Source organism: Lepus europaeus, chromosome 3 (genome assembly GCF_033115175.1).
Source record: "Lepus europaeus isolate LE1 chromosome 3, mLepTim1.pri, whole genome shotgun sequence".
NCBI lineage: Eukaryota > Metazoa > Chordata > Mammalia > Lagomorpha > Leporidae > Lepus > Lepus europaeus.
Window position 1 is genome coordinate 79355693 of NC_084829.1, and position 20882 is coordinate 79376574.

General features: G+C 36.1%; 1 protein-coding gene across 2 annotated transcripts in view; it reads right to left on the reverse strand.

Moving 5' to 3' along the window:
• IBTK (inhibitor of Bruton tyrosine kinase) overlaps nt 1-20882 on the reverse strand; it is an 88631-nt gene that overhangs the window by 65350 nt on the left and 2399 nt on the right. For both annotated transcript variants that reach the window (XM_062186416.1, XM_062186415.1), the window contains exons 2-8: nt 15755-16437; nt 12094-12190; nt 9952-10076; nt 5112-5222; nt 3663-3833; nt 731-848; nt 463-643 (exon numbers count right to left, since the gene is read on the reverse strand). In XM_062186416.1, the coding sequence (XP_062042400.1) occupies nt 463-643; nt 731-848; nt 3663-3833; nt 5112-5222; nt 9952-10076; nt 12094-12190; nt 15755-16075 (1124 nt within the window). In that variant the 5' untranslated portion in view covers nt 16076-16437. The remainder of the gene's footprint in view (nt 1-462; nt 644-730; nt 849-3662; nt 3834-5111; nt 5223-9951; nt 10077-12093; nt 12191-15754; nt 16438-20882) is intronic.

The window sequence follows — 20882 nt, forward strand, 5'->3', positions numbered from 1 at the left end:
ACAGACTACACAAATATAAATATTATTTTAAAAAATGCCAGATAAATACTGAGCCTGTATATAGAGTTCATGTGTACAATTATTTTTTTAAAATATATGTGTATAATATCAAAAAGGCTACATATGAGCTGATGATGATATTGTCACAATCAAGAATTATGAACAATCTAGTTCTGTGTATCCAATGCATAACAAAAAGAAAAATCACATAGATCATATTTAACCACATGTTAAACACAATTCAGAAATACTGCTTTACAATTTACAAAGAGGAATTTCATATTTGCTGGATCCTTGCTAAAAGATTAAGATGAAAGGAAAACACTTCTGACTCTCCCCAACACATTTCAAGCTTTTCCATCGGACATTTACAAAGCATAGCATAAAGCTGATACTCAAGATAATTGCTAGAAGAGGAGAATTATTATTAAAGTTATGCTTCTTTCACAGAAATATACATACTTAGATGCCATTTTCTTGCACTGGTAGTCTGCAAGTAAATAAATATCTCCCCTGGTGGTAACACAGACAGTGGCCCCATCACTTGCAGCAACCAAAGACACACTAATGTCCTTATGATGAAGAGCAGAAACTTGACGAGGAACAGTTACACACTTTTCTCCATTGGGATCTAGCAAATACCCTAAAAAAAATTATACAAATAAACAAATCATAAAATATCAGTCTCAACAGCCCATTTTTTTTTAAAAAGTCAACAACCATTTCTTACCTAGTTGTCCACCATTGAGTCCCATAGTGTAAACAGCTTCTCGTGTCCAGAGCACTGTGTGAAACCTGCCTGCTGCTACCCCAATGATTGTCCTTCCTTTCAGATATTTTGCCTGCATCTATTCAAAAAGACAAATAAGACTGCAGATTACCTTATATCCGTAATCTAGTACAATGTTTCAAAGATCCAATAGACCGGGATGATAAATACTTATACAGCATATTTGCTGCTAGTGTCCCTCCAGTGTTAATGGCAATCATTGCTAACAGAGCTCAGCACTCATACTGAAACAAGCCTCTTCTCAAAACACAATGTTCCCATGCACTTTCAGTCAGCAGTTTTAACATATGGGAAACTGACATGCTACAAAAACCAAATTAGTAAACTTTTAGTTATTTACATTTTTCTACCAAGCAATATGCAAAACAGGCATTCTCATTCTTTATTAGAAAATGTGATACTTTCAAATTTGCCATACCTAGGTTGTTGAAACAGTGGCACTATTATGACTTGGGCCAAACAATTATTTGTTGTAAGGGATTGTGTTGTGTGCCATATGTTTAGTACTATCGCTTAACTCTACTGACCACCTGTTAGTAGCACCACCAACTCCCTCTAGTTGTTAAGAATACAAATATTGGCCGGCGCCGCGGCTCACTAGGCTAATCCTCCGCCTTGCGGCGCCGGCACACCGGGTTCTAGTCCCGGTCGGGCTGCCGGATTCTGTCCCGGTTGCCCCTCTTCCAGGCCAGCTCTCTGCTGTGGCCCGGGAGTGCAGTGGAGGATGACCCAAGTGTTTGGGCCCTGAACCCCATGGGAGACCAGAAGCACCTGGCTCCTGCCATCGGATCAGTGCGGTGCGCCGGCCGTGGTGGCCGCCATTGGAGGGTGAACCAAACGGCAAAAAGGAAGACCTTTCTCTCTCTCTCTCACTGTCCACTCTGCCTGTCAAACAAAAAATAAAATAAAAAAAAAAAAAAAAAAAAGAATACAAATATCTCCAGGCATTTTCAAATGGCTACCAGGGGTCAAAATTGATCCCAATTCAAATACCAGATATTCTTTTATCAACAAGAGCTCCAAGACTGCCACACAATAAGAATATTTTTGCCATTCTTAGTTCTTTAAAATGATTAATGACTAAAAAGAAATTGCAGGGGCTGGAGCTGGGGCATAGCAGTTAAAGTTGCCTCCTGCAGCACAGGCATCCCTTGTGGGCCCCAGCTAGATGGAGTCCCAGCTGCTCCATTTCCAATCCAATCCAGCTCTCTGCTATGGCCTGGGAAAGCAGTGGAAGATGGCCCAAGTGCTTATGCCCCTGAACCCACGTGGAAGACCCTGAAAAAGCTACTTGCTCCTAATCAGCCAAGCTCCAGCCGGTGCGGCCATTTAGGGAGTGAACCAGTGATTAAAGACCTTTATCTCCGTCTTTCGCTCTCTCTGTAATTCTACTTCTCAAATAAATAAATAAAATTTTTAAAAAGAAATTACATTTCTTCTAAAAAGTATCAGGCTGAACACCTCCAATTGTTTTGAACAATTTCTATTGATCCATTAATCAAAACAAATAGAAAGGTGCTGGATTTAAATCTTCATTTTAAAAAGTATATCTAGAAATACTTTTAAATCAGAACATTAAACTTGCAAACAACTGGATAAAGAAAATGTGGTATGTATACACTACGGAATATCACTCAGCAGTAAAAAAAAAAGGAAATCCTGTCTTTTGCAACTGGAAACCATTATGCTTAGTGAAATAAGCCAGTCCCCAGGCCGGCGCCGTGGCTTAACAGGCTAATCCTCCGCCTTGTGGCGCCAGCACACCGGGTTCTAGTCCCAGTTGGGGCGCCGGATTCTATCCCGGTTGCCCCTCTTCCAGGCCAGCTCTCTGCTATGGCCTGGGAAGTGCAGTGGAGGATGGCCCAAGTGCTTGGGCCCTGCACCCCATGGGAGACCAGGAGAAGCACCTGGCTCCTGGCTTCGGATCAGCGAGATGCGCCAGCCGCGGTGGCCATTGGAGGGTGAACCAACAGCAAAAAGGAAGACCTTTCTCTCTCTCTGTCTCTCTCTCTCACTATCCACTCTGCCTATCAAAAATAAAATAAAATAAAATAAATTTAAAAAAAAGGAATAAGCCAGTCCCCAAAAGACAAATATCCCATGTTTTCCCTGATTTCTGGTAATAATATACACAGCACAAAAAATGCATACTACATGAACATTTTAAGATTTGACTATTGTTTACAGCCTTTGTCTATACTCTCATGTAACAGTCTTTCTACTAAAAAAAAGAAAGAAATTTAACCTCTGAAACGCAAAAAGTTTAAGGTGAAAATACATTATCAGTGATGACTCTTCATATTAATTTAGAGCACCAATCTCAGTTCTGTGTATTACAGGCCCCTGAATGTTGTGAAAAGGGCACTTTCTGGTGATGGTTGTGCAGTTCAAAGTGAGAAAGAACTGAGAATGTGGCTTTTAGACCCATGTCCCCTCTCATCAACTACCAAGTATGACATTCACACACAGGCAGACTTACTGAAGCAAAACAGAAGTTGAGTTTCTAGGTGCTTCACTTGCACTGGCCCATTTTGTACTGATAAATGAAATTTTTCTTAAAGAGGATTTAAAAACTCTAAGCTTCAAATCCCCCACATCTGTATTATGAATACTTTAACATTGAATCTAGGGTAGTTTGGTGGCTAATCTACGGAGTACTTCATTTCCTAAGTGCTTTCTTTGTTGTTCCAAACAAATGCTAATTTGTACTAAGCTTAGTTTCACCTGTGAAAACTTAAATGCACACACACACACACACTGAAGATGAAGTTAAATAAGTAAAATAAGTTGTTCTGTCAACATCTTAACATCTTTTTGTTCATATAGGTTTCATACCAAATAGTCACCTTATTGTGTAAATAGAGAAGTTTACCTGTCTGGGGACATTACAACTGGCAGGTGGAGGAATAATTCCCAATTGATGAAAAATATTTAGACCAAATGTATAAACACATCCATCTTCAGTTAATACAACAGTATGATCCTTAGCAGCTGCCACTTGGGAACAATTATGACCACTCAGTCCTTCCACAAGTCTGGGGACCTATAAAATTAATTTTGATGAAATATATTAACTACTTATATAAAAATGCAAGTAGAATATAATACTACATCCCGAATGACATTACTAATGTATACCTATATCTATCACAGATAAACTTTATATTTCAGCAAAGAGCAGATATGTTTAAAATGATCTGTTCAATGGTATATAAGAGAAATAAGTGAACCCAGAAAGACATTTCGATAAAATAATTCAATAAATGCTTTTTAAGTCCTTACGATATTCCAAGTACAAATTTGTTTAGTATGAGCAGAGCTCTTCAAAGTATTCACTGGTATTTTTTAAAAAGTAAATAAAGGAATCCAGGCTTTCCTTCAGTAAGTAATCAAACATAACAATATATCATATTCGTTTGGAGTCATCTGTCCGAGTTTAAATCTTATTCATTACATTCATATTGCTTTTCTCTTGGGTGAAACCTCTGATGTGTTATGTGACTTCCTACTTATAAGCTATTTAATCTCAATCTAATTCCCCAACCTCTCAATCACATTTTTCTCTTCTGAAAGCAAAGCAGCAACCAATAAATGATCACTTTATTTGTATTATCAGATATAAAATGCAAATAATGATCTCTGTAACTCACAAGGTTGTTGTGAGACTTAAGTTATATTAATGATAGTTCATGAAAAACAAAAACAATACCTGTAACACCGTAAACCTTCAAAAAACAGCTATTAAAGCTATTGTCACAACAGCTTTCTCTCCTTTTGAAAGTCAACCTTGAATAGTTCATAAATATACCAGTAATCACCTCAACAAAAAAAATCTTAAAAATACACTGGCGAGCCAATTTTCTGGTATGTAATAAACTAGATTTCTTCCAATACACTGTTGAAAGTTTAAAAATCAATTCAACAATTATACAATGAACATATTGGTTCAAATTTTAGATCAAAGACACTTTAATGAGAAATTCAAAATAAAAAACCTGGACTGCCTCAGGAAAAAAGTTTTACAGTTAGTCTGCCTTTTTCTCTTCATTTTAACTCTGGAAATATTGTGAAGTTTATTTATATATTCTCCTAACTCAGTATTTGCTGCAAAAAAAATTATTTCTCCTTGATATCTCTGTTTTTAAGTCCTTAATTTGAACATTATATATTAGGAAAATAACTAAGTTATCTTAATTTCTCACCAGTTGGTATATTATTTTCTCCTTACACTTGATAAAAAAATTTTTTTAGTTAACTAAAGCTTCCAGTTTACCAGTGTTTTACTGAAGTTACCTAAACAGTGTAATAACATTTCAATTACCAAGCATGTCTGTTCATCTCCATGTCCTAAACGTCCTCCAGGGCCATGACCACAGGTATAAACTTGCCCTTTCTGGGACAGAAAGACTGAGTGAAATTTACAAAGCACCACCTAAGGGAAAATAAGAAAATATTATGAAACTTCTATAATTAAATATTTTATTAAAAAAATTCAAATACCTAATTGTTTCAACCAGCTGGTATGTACATGTAGATTCATTATACTATTATCTCCACTTTATACTACATGCTTAAAATTTTTATAATCATCATATAAATATGTATGCTTTATTTTAAAATTATGTCTAAAACACTAACATGCAAAAAGAACAAAAAGGTAATTAAACATGAAAAATGTGTTTAACCACAAGAGGTAGAAGCTAGCTGTTTCCAAATTAATGAAATACCAAACAGTAAAAATTGAGCAGAGTAGCATAAAGATTGTCAAAGAGTGATAAAATGGTGGCAAGGCCTTAAATAATTTATTTATAGACAGGGATGGGGAAGCAGAATGCCCTTTTTCCACCTCTAGTTTTAACCAATACATCTTTTTTATTTTTTTTTTTTTTTTTGACGGGCAGAGCAGACAGTGAGAGAGAGAGACAGAGAGAAAGGTCTTCCTTTGCCGTTGGTTCACCCTCCAATGGCCGCCGCGGCTGGTGCACCGCACTGATCCGATGGCAGGAGCCAGGTGCTTCTCCTGTTCTCCCATGGGGTACTGGGCCCAAGCACTTGGGCCATCCTCCACTGCACTCCCTGGCCACAGCAGAGAGCTGGCCTGGAAGAGGGGCAACTGGGACAGAATCCGGCAGCCCGATCGGGACTAGAACCCGGTGTGCCGGCACCGCAGGCGGAGGATTAGCCTATTGAGCCACGACGCCAACTAACCAATACATCTTTAATAGCATTATATGACATCAAATTTATATTTATTGATTTATATTTATTTTATAGTTTTTCTCCTTCCTACTTCCTTTTTTATCTGTATCATTTGCACCATCCTCTCTGTACCAAAATACACACCTATAATATCTACATCTTCCAGACAATAAGAATAACGAAATGGTCAAACTGCATGAGCAGTAACAGGAACCAAAAGCAGCTTTAAATCTACATACACCTAACCCACCAGGTCACATTTTGCTATTTTCAGTGCATTTAATATTCATTAAACTCATTTTATCTTAATACTATTTAAATATTTTTATTGTTTAAAAAATCATTTGTATTTATATTTCTATCTATAAATATTTCTAAATCAGGATACAAAAAGATGACTGAGAAATAAAGAAATCCTAGAATAATTTTTTCTGAAAGTGAAGATCCTTTGGAAAATAAGAAAATATAAAATGAACTATAAGCTCTAGATATTTACATGTATCCTTAGACCACCTCAGAGAACTCTGTAAACACAACATGCCACTCAAAAAAAAAAAAAAAAAAAAAAAAAAAAAAGAGTTAATGGACAGGTCTTGTACCACAAATAACTTAAAAGGAAGTCTAAAATTAAAAACCAAATTTATACTTTAAAGTTAGAAAATATAAGGGAAAATTCATTTTATGAATCAAAAATTACACATTTTATTCATTATTAGAATGCTATTCTACAATCTATAATTTCTACTATTGACCAATCAGTGATACCAGAGAGCTTAAGTCACCCAACTTGAAAATCTCTGAATTTTTTTTTAAAGATTTATTTATTTGAAAGACAGAGTTACAGAGAGAGGTAGAGACAGAGAGAGAGAGGTCTTCCACCCACTGGTTCACTACCCAGATGACTGCAACGGCCAGAGCTGCGCTGATCCGAAGGCAGGAGCCAGGAGCTTCTTCCGGGTCTCCTACATGGGTGCAGGGGCATAAGCACTTGGGCCATCTTCTACTGCTATCCCAGGCCATAGCAGAGTGCTGGATGGGAAGTGGAGCAGCCGGGACTGGAACCAGCACCCATATGGGATGCCGGCACTTCAGGCCAGGGCATTAACCCGCTGTGCCACAGCGCTGGCCCTGAAAATCTCTGAATTTTTAAACAAGGCAATTCAATGTGTCTTTTTAATTATTGGTAATATGTAATGATAATATTAATACTCTATGGTCTGTGGTAGTTAAGTTGGTGCTGTGCTACTGAATCAGCCCCTTTTCAATAACTAGTAGGGCTTTCTGTATCATTGGTCTTCAGTAAATATTATACTTACTTCCTCTTTCCTGATTGAAATTCACACTGTTTTCCTTCTTCTAAAACCTATGCATAGTATACTCCCTAATCTTCATTTTGTGGTAGATGAAATTTCCATGATCCTTAAATACTCACAAAATAATCTTATATCCTTGCCTTAGCTGAAATGTGGCTTCCTTTCTGAGTACACTGTTTTACCTACAACGCTGTCAAGTGGAATATGTTCAATTCTTCTATAGCACACATATTTTAGAATCAGAAGGTACCATCAGTCTATTTTCCTAATGTCACCATTATAGTTTCACTCTTATGTAAAAGCCTCTGGTCCTGAAGGGTTCATGAAATTGGGCTGCACTATGTACTAACTCTGGAAAAGAAAAACAGGCATCTTTCTTATGCCTCAACTCTAATTAATCATCACTGGTTGCTAAGGTGTGAATCACCATTTTAAGGATTCTCAGTACCTGCTCAAGCTCAGTGTATATTTATTTAAGCTCTGGACTGCATTCGGGCTGAACCTGTTAGCTGTAAATGCTCACTACCTTGCTCATCTCCCTCACAGTCACTAGACTCAGATACCAGGCTTATGATTCCTGCCCATCTCCAGAACTTTCATAATCGTTAGTTCCTTCCAGGTATAGGTGGATGGCCTGCCAGAATCCTAGCTTTCAGGACACTGCTCTTTCTCCAGCATCTAGCTACTTTTCACTCCTCTATGGGCTCTTGTTCCTGATCTCTCAAAACTTAATATTCCCTAATATTAACTGTTCTGTTTCATAATTGATGGTTGTAAACCATTAGATCATGACTTTAAGTTCAAAAAAATTGCAAAACTCTAGTGTCCTATAGAGCTCTAAATATGATAGCCATATAAGTGATTATCTAAATATTTTTCAGAATGCAATGAATGATATCAACAATCACACTAGGAAAAGAATCATAAACCAGAACTGTTCTAGGCAAATCAGGCATATGTTGTCTTAGTAGCTCTAAAAACTTTCTGAGAATTCAATCTTAAAACCTGAGCTTATAATAAAGGGCGGGATGGGAGAGGGGAGGGCCACGGGAGGGAGGGAGGTGGGGGGGGGAGCCACAACAATACAAAAGTTGCACTTTGTAAATTCACATTTATGAAATAAAAAATTAAAAATAAATAAATAAATAAAAACTTGAGCTAAGAGTTTGTAGGTATGTGATATATGAGCATTTGGTGAAAGCTGAGAAAAAGCAGTAGGTTATTAACAAAAAAGCTCCAAGCTCATATTCTGCACAAAACAGCTTTTTTAATTTAAAAGTGCAAAAAAAGTAATAATAAGTTATGAAAAACATGAGCAGAAATGTTAGTTTAGGAAGACTGAAAAAGGCCTTACATTTCAAGTCAGAGTTTGGATTTAATCCAAAGGTGAAGTAGCAGGAAAAGACATAATTAGCTTCGTTTTCTAAAGACAATCAAGTCTAGAGAAGAATATTAATAGAATATTAATAGTTGGAAATGAATGCAGCCAAGGAGTCAAGTTAGGACATTGGGGGCCGGTATTGTGGAGTAGTAAGTTAAGCCTCCACCTGCGGTGCTGGCAGCCCAAATGGGCACCATTTCATATCCCAGCTGCTCGTCTTCTGATCCAGTTCTCTGCTTATGGCCTGGGAAAGCAGTGGAAGATGCTCAAGTGCTTGGACATCTGCACCCACATGGAAGATCCGGAAGAAATTCCTAGCTCCTGGCTTTGGATCGGCTCAGCTCCAGCCGGTTTGGCCATTTGGGGAGTGAACCAGCGGATGGAGGACCTTGTCTTTCTGTCTGTCCCTGTCTGTCTGTGACTCTGTCTCTCAAATAAATAAATAAATCTCAAGAAAAAAAAAAGGATGTTGTTACTGTCCAAAAAAGAGCCTGAAAAATCCTTGGGACCTAGGCTCTCAAGACAGAGCGAAACACAATAATTATGTGCTGAAGTACAATCTTTGAGATTTAGAAACAGATTTGTAGCATTAAGAATTAAGTTGAGGAAGTTAAAAAGGAAAAATCACACTTCAGCCAAGGTAAGTTCAAATATCTAGTAAGACAATCCAGAGAACAAAGGAAATGAAGCTCATGAGAAAGGTGGAGGCTAGAGACACAACACTCAGCCACACACAAAGTATTACATATTACAGACAAAGATTGTCAGCAGGAGCAGAATCTAAGGAAACAGAAGATATGCAGCATGAAGATATAAGATCAAAAAGCAAACCTTTACAGTTGTATCACTTAAAGCTTTACAATTACTTACATTAAAGAACTCATGTTTGCTAACCAAAAGTAACACTGAACTTCAACAAATTCACTTGAGAAACAACTTGAAGAATTCCAATTTTTTTTAAATAGAAACAAAAAGCTAGAAAATTAACAGAAGCTTTATCTTCTGAAAATTAAACTAGTATCTGTACAGTCTCTTCTAATTTCTAACACTGCTTGCACAAACATCTCATTTTGGGGAAGCTATACAATCTAACTAGCAGTAAAGATAACGAAAACTAAAACAAAATTAGTAAAGCTCTACTGACAGAGTTCTTCATTAAAATGTTATTGTACCTCCAACAAAGTTCACATAATTCAAATAGAATGCAGAACTATCAAACACAAAAGTTCTTTTTAATCTTTAAAAACACAGATTGTACATCAAAATACCTGCTTGATGTAAACACCACTCCTGGAGAAAAGATCCACCAGCTCAGGATGATGCTTGCTATTCTGGCTTCCATGCCCCAGAGTAAAATTTGTATTGTCACCCCAAGTATAGACATCTGTGGGATCTACAATGAAAACTAGTTTTAGAGTCACATATTTTAAAACAAATATCAGTTTAGTTCAACTACAGACATACACTACTAATAGGTTCACCTAAAACATGACTTTTTACAAGAACCAATGTAGCTACCATATTTAGACAGACGCCAACATACTTTTTTTCAACTGTTAATACATAAATACATAATTCTAGGAAGAGAAATAAGAAAATCCAAATCATAGAACAAGTCTGTCTCAGCATAAGCAAACAGCTGTTCTTTATTCAAATATATATATGTATATATGTATATGTATATATATGTGTATATATATATATATATATATATTCAATTATTTGAAATGCAGAGCAAAAGAGAAAGAGAGAGCATCCATCCAGTGGTTCATTCCCTGAATGACCCAAGGAGCCAAGACTGGGCCAGGCTGAAGACAGGAGCCAGGAATTCCATCCTGGTCTCCTATACAGGTGGCAGGAGCCCAAGTACTTGGGCCATCTTTTACTGCACTCCCAAACACATTAGCAGGAAGTTGGATATGAAGCTTAGTAGCTGGGACTCGAATAGGCACTGTGATATGGGATGCCAACCTCACAAGAGGCAGCTTAACACTGTACCACAACAGCAGCCCCTGTTCTATGTTTATAAGTGGCTAAAGTTAACTGCTAAATGAGCAAACCACATCAGCCATAACAAATAAATTTCCATGAAAATAATATATAGTTATTTTAAATGTAAGATGCTAAGATGCTATGATATAAAAGCTCTAAGTAAATTTGATATTATTGTTTCTATAGAAACATTCACTTTCAGTAGCTTGTCCTCCAGACACAAAATCACAACAGTAATTTGGGTAATATTCCAATAAACTAGAATAATACTAAATCATACTAATGCTAACGTACTACACATTTCTCTATTCAAAAAAATGCTAGAAGATAGGATTTTGCATTTTTCACGATAAGGAAACATTTGCATTTTTCACCATAAGGATATGTTAAATTTTTGAGGTGATATATATATTAACTCTACACTGCATAATGTATACATATACCAAAACATCATATGGCAATCCATAAATATGTATAATTCTTAAATGTCTGTTTAAAAACTTCTAAAATTTTTTTTAAAATTTATTTATGTATTTGAAAGAGTTACAGAGAGAGAGGGAGAGATACAGAGAGAAAGAGACATTCCATCCACTGGCTCACTCCCTGGATGGTCACAACATACAGATCTGGGACAGGCCAAAGCCAGGAACTTCATCTGGGTCTCCCATATGGGTAGCAGGGGCCCAAGCACCTGGGCCATCTTCCACTGCTTTTCCCAGGCCATTAACAGAGCTGGAAGGAAGTGGAGCAGCTGAGACATGAACCAGTGCCCACACTGGATGCATCACAAGCAGTGGCTTATTAAGAGGCTACACCACAATGACAGCCTCAACATTTCTAAACTCTTAATCAGAAAACTTAACCATAATTAAGTTTATGCTATAAATCTACATTTTTTATTTTGTGAGGCTGATAAAGTCTGAGAATGGTATAGTGTCCAAAGTAAAAATAAAAATGAATTACTGAACTTAAATGCAAACTACACAGTACCCATTGAAGTCTATTCTCCTTTTCTGACAATTCCCATTTAAGCTTAAAAGGCAAACAAACCGGAGGGAAATGTAATTAGGATATATGGGTAAAACAACCACTTTCATTTCTTTTTCCTTCTACCTAAATGCTGATGATACTTTCTAGATGCATATTAATTACTTTTAAAGTAACTACAACTCTGCCTTCCTGTTGTAGGTTGTATTTTCACTCTTAAAGAAATAAATATGGATTGAAACTGGAAAACGCAAAATAAAACAAAGGGTTCTAACAAAACCAAAACAGCAACCAATATATTTCAAAGTAAAAGTTCTTTGCAGATATCCACACAAAAACAACAAATCTCAATTATTTTACTAAAATTAAAATTTCACTAAAATTTTCTGAGCTATATCTTAATGTAATATATATCTGTGGAATTTTCTTACCAGTATTCTTGAATACTACATGAGTTGGTCTATCCTTCATTACAAGATCCAAAGCTGACAAGCCTTCTTTATCTTGAATATACAGACTAACACCATGCTAAGAAAAAAAAAAAAAAAAAGGAAAGAAAAAAATGCATACATTTTTGTGTTTTACCAATTTAGCAAATCAATAATTTCCTATTTTGATATAGCAGGAAATCAGGTGATAAAACCCGTAAAAACATTGTAAGAAAAATAAACATTTAATAACCATTTTCTCTCACAATCACACACTTATTTCTCTCACACAGAAGAGAATTTATTTCTATGAGCGAATTCTTCAAAAAGTATGTGAACAGTGGTATAAGTAAGTTTTTCTTGGAACAAAAAAATTTTGAAATCTATGCAGTGTTTTCATTACACCTATTTTTCATGAATTTTCTGAAGACCTCTTATATGCATAGATTACAAATTTTTGGTACCAAAATAAATTTATATTTTAATTCTATTTTCCATGAACTTTTTGAAATGCCCTCATATTTGTGTGGTCTCAAATCACATATAGTCATATTGTATTTTTCAAAAATATGTGAATATTTGTGTGTGCTTAAGAAGAAATTCAAAGTGATCTGTAATTTTTTAATGTCCACAATTCAAACATCCAGAAGAATATTTTCTTCCTTGTTATACAAGACAGTTAGCACAGTCCAATCCTATTAGCACACTTTGTTTTTGTCTCTGTAAAAATAATTGAGGTTCAGGGGAAAGGACAGAGAATATTAATTTCAGATTATTATTATCTCATTACACATACAGTACACCAACACAGCTACAGGTTGAAATGAGCCACAAAGTTTTTAAACTCTGAATGTAACATGGTAGAATATTCTGTTTAACTACTAATGGAAGAATTTCCTCTTACCTCATAACAAACTAATAAGCTTATAAACTAAAACCAATTCTACCTTTGCTGTATTCCACAGGGTTCAAATACCTGATTTCACAAGGGCTAAAATTAGAAGTGTTCTTCTAAAATGTTAATAAGTTTAAGATTGTATGTTGTCCACTGCTTTCAAAAAAGATATAGTAACCTCTTGTGAGAGAAACTGAGCTTGGCTTTTATAAGCAAAAGGGTAGATTCTGAAGCATAATGTTCCAAGTTATGAATATAACAAATTAGAACTTCATTACCTAGATCCTGGAGGGTTTATGTTGGCAGTTTTGTAAATTGTCCCTAAATGTTATATATACCAACTAAACCCTCCTAAGACCTTAACCCTGACATATGAATGGCAACCCCTTGGGATAGCGGAAAACCCAGGGATACTTCAAGACTGACAGAACAACTTGTAGTCATACAATATTCTAGCAGACACTTGAAAAAAAAGGCAAGGATATACAGGTGGGGAAGGATAAGAATGGAGCTGATAGATGCTGTAACTCTCACTAACCCAGTTTTCCCTGTAATAGATATTAGTAAGGGAATTAATCGATACCAAAGGTTTTAGAAATAAATTTACTATACTTTTAACAAATTCAAGAAAAGCTTTTCTTTTTTCATTGCAAATGCACCGAGGGGGGTGGGGGACAGAGGAGGAATAAAGAAGGGTTTTATCATTGTTATTCTCTTTCTATAAATAAAACTGAGAATCAGTATTGGGTAACTTTCCAGGATTACCAAGTAATAAACCTACATAGTTTACCTTAAGAAAGTGTATTTTACCATTAACATATATTGAAAATTACTTTGATTAGTAAATATTACTAAAGCCACTATGTAAACAATCTTTTAAAGTCAAAAATAGATGAAGAAACTGAGTCCTAATTTGACTTCAAGTTCTTCAAGGACAGGAATTGTATTGTTCTTTTGTGGTGCCTCCACAAATGTGACAAAATGTCTAAACAAAATTAGAATTGTTTTAAAACTAATGGCTTCTGATAGTGAGTTTTTAATTTGCTTTAATTAATGAAATGACACTAGGTATATCTCAAAAACGCTAAATTATTTGGCTATTACTATGACAAATCATGTATTAATCTACTGGCTGAGAAATTTCATATAAATGAAGCTTATTTGAATTACCAATGCTTTTTGCAACAACACTTAATCCTAGCTAACAAATAAACTGAAAGTAGATCATTATAAAAATGAAGAGAAGGAATAAGGGAGGAAGGAGGAGGAAGGGTGGGAGTGCGGGCTGGGAAGTATCACTTATGTGAAATACATGAAATTTGAATACCTTAAATAATTTTTTAAAAAAATGCAAGAAATAAACTATACTCAGAAACACAGAAACTGGATGATTTTTTAAAACTGATGCCCTTTTAGCTAATTACACAGTTATTTAAGAGTAAACCATATTTTTTTTAAAGTACTGTAAGTTTTTTTTATAAAATTTTTAATTGGGATGACATTAAACTGGGCCAGTTCTAGCATTTTAAGTTCCTATTTAAGTAAACAGAAGCCCAACCTAAACAGTAAAATGAAACTAGAAACTTTACCTATCAGAAACCAATTAACCTCTAACTAGGACCTTTCCACTGTAACTATTCAAACCTATTTGGTCTTATTTTGGTGTCAGCTTACACAAGTCACTGGCCATGCTGCTGTAGTGAAGCTCTCTAAACGTCCTGTGGTTCTGAATGCTGCCCAATTCATAAATTATTCTTCATTCAGATAAATGCTATTAAATTCATTTTACCTGAAGTTTTTTTTTTTTTTAATAATAGATAGTACTAATTAAAAGTGCCTAGAACTTATTACAAAATAATATGGGGGGCTGGCGCTGTGGCACAGTGAATTAAAGTCCTGGTCTGCAGCGCCAGCATCACATATGGAACCAGTTAGAGTTCTGGCTGCTCCACTCTCAATCTAGCTCTTTGCTATGGCCTGGGAAAGCAGTGGAAGTCGGTCCAAGGCCTTGGGCCCCTGCCCCGCATGGAAGACCTGGAGGAGGCTCCTGGCTTCAGATAGGCACAGCTCTGGCTATTGTGGCCATCTGGGGAGTGAACCAGCAGATGGACGACCTCTCTCTCTGCCTCTGCCTCTCTGTAACTCTGCCTTTCAAATAAATAAATAAATATTTAAAAAAATAATAATATGGGATGTCATATAACACAAAATTGGCCGATAGCTCATTATATTTTATAAATGTTGATGTATGTTTAAACTTCTACAACATAAAAAGTTTAAGTAAACTGCGTGGTAGCTCAGTGAGTCGAGCCCCTGCCTGTAACGCCAGCATCCCATATCAGAGTTTCAGTTTGAATCCTGGTGCTCTGCTTCTGATCCAGCTTTCTACTAATGCGCCTGGGAAGGCACTATGCCTGTGCTCCTGCCATGTATGTGGGAGACCCTGATGGAGTTCCTGGCTCCTGGCTTCAGCCTGGTCCAGACCTGGCTGTAGTGGCCATCTGGGGAGTAAACCAGTAGGTGGAAGATTTCTCTCTCTCTCTCTCTCTCTCTTTATCTATCTCTTGTTGTGCTTCTAAAATAAATAAATATATTTTAAAACACATATGAGATTTTAATCTCAAGAAAAAGTTAAAATAGTAAAGAAATATCAAACTAGTGATAAGAATAAATGCATACCCTTTTTAGAAACTAAATGATATATGAAAAAGATTAAGGAAAACATATACCTTACAAAATATAAGCTTTCAGTAAACAGATGACACTTACCTTTAATAGAGACCAAACACAATCAATATGTCCATAAAAAATGCTTCTGTGCAATGCTGTCCAGCCCGACTCCTTGTCTTTCACTAATGGATCCACTCCTTTCTCGATCAGCCAATCTAACACTCCTTTCTTTCCACAGGAGGAAACCAGGTGGAGGGCATTCCTTCCAAAGGCATCTTTGATAGTTGCAGCATTGTAACAATGACTAGAGAGAAAAGCTTTAATCTGGTTTTCACTCCCCTTTGTTACCACAGAAATGACATCCAAAGCATGTTTCAGTGACTGACACTTTGATGTGCAGTCAGGGATGGAAGAATTCATCCTAATCACTTTTATACTGCTGACTTCTTCAGAATAGCCAGTTAAGACTAATTTCAAAAAATGAAGAAGCCAGGACACAAAGTGCTATCTAGGAAGAATCAGAGAATAAATGGCCCTTTTTGGATAATAATGTAAATCCTCACAGCATTAATACAAAACTATATATCTTTGTACAATTTTTTGGCACTTAAATCAAAAAATTATAAATAGCTCTATAAAGTTCATATCAAATATAAGTTCTTCATTTAAAAATTCCACAGTCTATAAATTATTCCTGGAGTCGAGCACCAAGGGGGAGTGAGGAGGGGACTCCCCCTCCACACTGTCTGATCTGTTTAAAAATCCATAATTGCAAGGATGACCTGTAAGAGAAGGAGAAAGAGAAAATAAAAATATAAAATATCTCACTATCCTCAAGTACTTTACAGCTACTTCAATATTTATATGCTCTTAATTCCCATTTGAAAAAAAAAAGCCCATCAACTTTTCATACCTGCTTTCTATATTTGCATTAGTCACTCAACTCTTTTTTTCCACTCTGTGTCTATACTGTGGAGTCAACATCCTTCCTTCTAGAATAGTCACCTTTTTATTTATTTGCTTATTTTTTTGAGGGGCAGAGAAAGAAACCTCTTATTCACTAGTCACTCTCCAAATGCCTGCAACAGTTGCAGCTGCGCCAGGCCAAAGCCAGGGGCCAGGAATTCAGTCCAAGTCTCCCACATGGTTAGCAGAGACACAACTACTTGAGCTATCACCTGCAATCTCCTGAGTGCCCATTATCAGGAAGCTGGAATTGCAACAGAGCCAGTACTCAAACCCTGGCACGCTAACAGCAGATGCAGGTATCCCAAAGAGCAACTGCTATACCAAACAACCTCCTCACCATGCCTTCCCTCCTTTACTCCACAAACTATGTCCTCCCAAACTATAAACACACTTAGATCTACATTCTCTGTGGGAATTCTGTCCTAAAACTTTACCTCCCAAAACTGCACCATCATCCTCAACACAACAAGCAACGCTCTCACCAGTTACTCAGTTTTTACTAAGAGCATGCATTATGCTAATTCTCTGCCTGGAAGGTCCTTCACCACAGAAGGAGATGCTATTTAAACAAACAGTATTAAAACACAGGATAGCTAAATGAAAAAAGTGGCTTGAGATATTTACTTTATACCTTATAACAATATAAACTCTAGGCAGTTCAAAGACCTAATAAAAGATGAAACTTACAAAAATACTAAATGAAAACACAGAAGACTCTTCATAATTACAAAGTACAAAAAGCCTTTCTATGTATGACATTAAATACAAAGTCATAACAGATGAATAAATTCAGTATAGTTTAAAAACTACACCTACATCCCACATTGGAGTGCCATTTGGGTCCCTGCTACTCTGCTTCCAGCTTTCTGCTAATGCATCATGGGAAGCAGTGATTATTGGCTCAAGTGCTTGGGCCCCTTACAGCTTTGTGAGAGACCTGAATGGAGTTCTGGGCTCCTGGGTTCAGTCTGGCCCAGTCCAGGTTGTCATGACCATTAGGGAAGTGAACCAGCAGATGGAAGATCTCTCTCACTATGTCTCTCTCCCCATTGCTCTGCCTTTCAAGTAGATGAAAATAAATAAAAAACAAACATTAGAAATTAATAAAAATAAAAACAACAGAAAAATGTTCAAAGATAAAAAGGAGAAAAACCTTCTAAGAAGACTATTTAGAGGGATTTAAGTTTACTATATAGGAGAAACATTCCAAATCTGTGTTTTCCACTCCTACTTCAAATTATACTAAGAGTCAGAAGCCTGAGTTGTAATCAGTTTCCTAAACTATTCTGATTCCTCACCTGAAAATGAGAACACTGAACTAGATAATTCCTAAGCCTTCCTAGTTCCAAGTCTGTTTCTACTAATTTATATGTTTTGTAATTTGATATCATCCTTATCAAAATCATTCTCCTTTGAAATGTTTATTTGAACCAAAATCAAACAAGTGTTTGGCAACTAACTGCCACAAAAAAAGGTACCAAAGACTCAAGTAGTTTAAAATGTCAGAACTGGAAAACATCACATATGACAAAATAGTCACATAGAGTTCATTTTACTCTTTTGAGGCTCTAAAATACTACTGTCTTTGTATTTTCAGTGTATGCATAATATCCAAAAGGAACTATTTACTGGTGAATCACTCATACTTTCCATGAAAAGAATTAAGATACAACAAAAGAGAATCCCCTAATTTGTTACTACAGATTCTTACATACATTTAAAAGGGGGGATAAAGGTACTAAATATGTCATACCATACCATCATAGAGAGAAATACACACAGTATACTATGAATATAAATATAGAAGTGATTAAGAGCTAAGGTTTCTTAGAGTTCTACATATTTGAATACAAATATAGCAATGACGGCTGTTACTAGTTATATAATTCAAAATTATATAATCTCTCCAAGAACTCATTTCTTCTTCTGAACATGGAGATAATGCCAGAATCCTCACAGGGTTATTGTAACAACAAATGAAAATACCTACCATGGTGCCTGGCACTAAATATGCACTCAACAAATAGTAGCTTTTACTATTATTTCTTCAGTAATAAAGATAGTAAATTTTAATCTCAAAATTCATATTTGAACTTCAATATTACTGTTACCTGCATACTTCTCTAAAGACATCATACGGGTGAGAGGGACTCTACTATCCGAGGTACCAGCTGCTGCCTACCAGGGTACACATTAGCAACAAGCTGGATTCAGAAACAGAGCCCAGACTTAAACCCAAACACCCCCGATATAGGATACAGGAGTCTCAAGTGTTATCTTAACCTCTGCATCAAACACTGTCCCCTTTAAGTCTTTTTCTCTTCAGGAGTCTTGAAAGGTTTCCTAAAATGACAAAGTCTTTGAGGCAAAGTGAGACTTCTCTTCCTACCTCTTCCTAGGGCACTATCCCTTCCCCTGACCTTCAAATGCTGTACTTCTCTAAGCTTCTCTACTTCATAGTCTCCTTGGATGATTTCAGTTCCTTTCATGCTTTTAATTCTACCCTACATGCTCATATTTCTCAATCTGTCTTCTGTCCACACACCTCTCCTAAATTCCTAGCCCGTATTTGCAATGCCTATTGCATGTCTTATTTATGTATTCAAAAAAATGCTTACTGAAGAGAAAAAAAAATCAAAGGAAATATTTATTAATTACCTAAATATATACCAGAAATTTTACATCACATATGGGTAAGTAAGACACCTAAATCATTCTATCAGTAAAATAGGGAGTTAGAATTCAAACACAGATCTGCTTAATGGTAGAGCCCATGCTGTTTCTGTTATATTACACTGCCTTTTCCAGTGCATCCACAGGTTACACAGCATCGGGAATACAAAAACAAACAGGAAATAAACATCTTAAATAAAATATAGATTTATGAATACTTAAGTGAATATATAGCAAGTTTAACGACTACATTGACAAACTACATTGAACAAAAAATATTATGTTACACAGTCCCTATTGTTAAAAGGGTCACAGTTTGGTAGAGAAAACTGATTTACTTAAGCAAGTAATAAAACTATATTATGATTTTAAACCTATGGTCAAGATAAAATGAGTGACACACAGGTGTATAAACTAAGACTTGAAAAATGAGCATGTGCTTCTCTGATAAAACAGGGTGGGTAGACACTCAAAGCAGAGGACAAGGTAGATACAAAAGCACTGTAGTTACCATGGTCCATCCTGAAAATTTCAAATAATTCAAAAAACAAAAAGCAGTGAGTACTAACATACACATAGGATGAATTAAATTTTGGACAGACTTAAGTGCCCAGGGATTAAGAAAGTATTCAACCCAAAGACATATTTAGAATCCTGAATTAACAGCATGAGGCAATAACGCATATGTTTCTAGGTTGAATGACAGGAAAACAAGGAAAGGGTAAATACTTTGAAAATAAGAAAAACAAGGGGCTCTCAAGTAAATAAATAAATTTTTAAAAATGGATATTGGTTCATTTTGGTCTTGGGTATATTAGGGAATAGCATGATCAAGTTTGTGATTTAGGAAGATAACTATATTCTTAACTGAGGGTAAGTAGAAGGATTGTGAGCTGTTTTTCAGTGCCCAACTTCGATTGGCTAAAACTTTGATAGTGGACTAGTCTTCAGCGCTGAACAATTGCTTTACTTCATCAATTCAGTTTCCTTTCAGTACTTCATATTGATCACGTATAATACAGAAAATTTCACACGTAATTTTCAGTTGTTCATTTTTCTTTTTCTTTCTTTTTTTTTTTTTTTAAGATTTATTTGAAAGAGTTAGAGAGAGAGAGGGAGAGAGATTTTCTATCCCCTGGCTCACTTCCCAAATGGCCATAACGGCAGGCCAGAGATGAGCCAATCTGAAGCCAGAAGCTTCTTTCGGGTCTCCCATGTGGATGCAAGGACCCAAGTACCTGGGCCATCCTCTCCTGCTTTCATAGGCACATCAGCAGGGAGCTGGATCAAAAGAGGAGCAGCAAAGCAAGGACTCGAACCAGGGCCCACATGGGAAGCTGGTGCCGCAGACAGCAGCTTTACCTGCTATGCCACACCACAGGCCCTGAATATCCATTTCTTTCGTTAATAGCCTGTGACCCCAGGAAGATGATTTCAGTTAGGCATGGGGCATCACACAGCTTATGAAGTTCAAGACACCAAATTGAGAACAGAGCCAGTAACCCAGGTACATCACTTACTAGTTAAATGATCTTGGCACATCACTTAATTTTATTCCAAGCTTCAATTCTCTCATTTGTAAAAA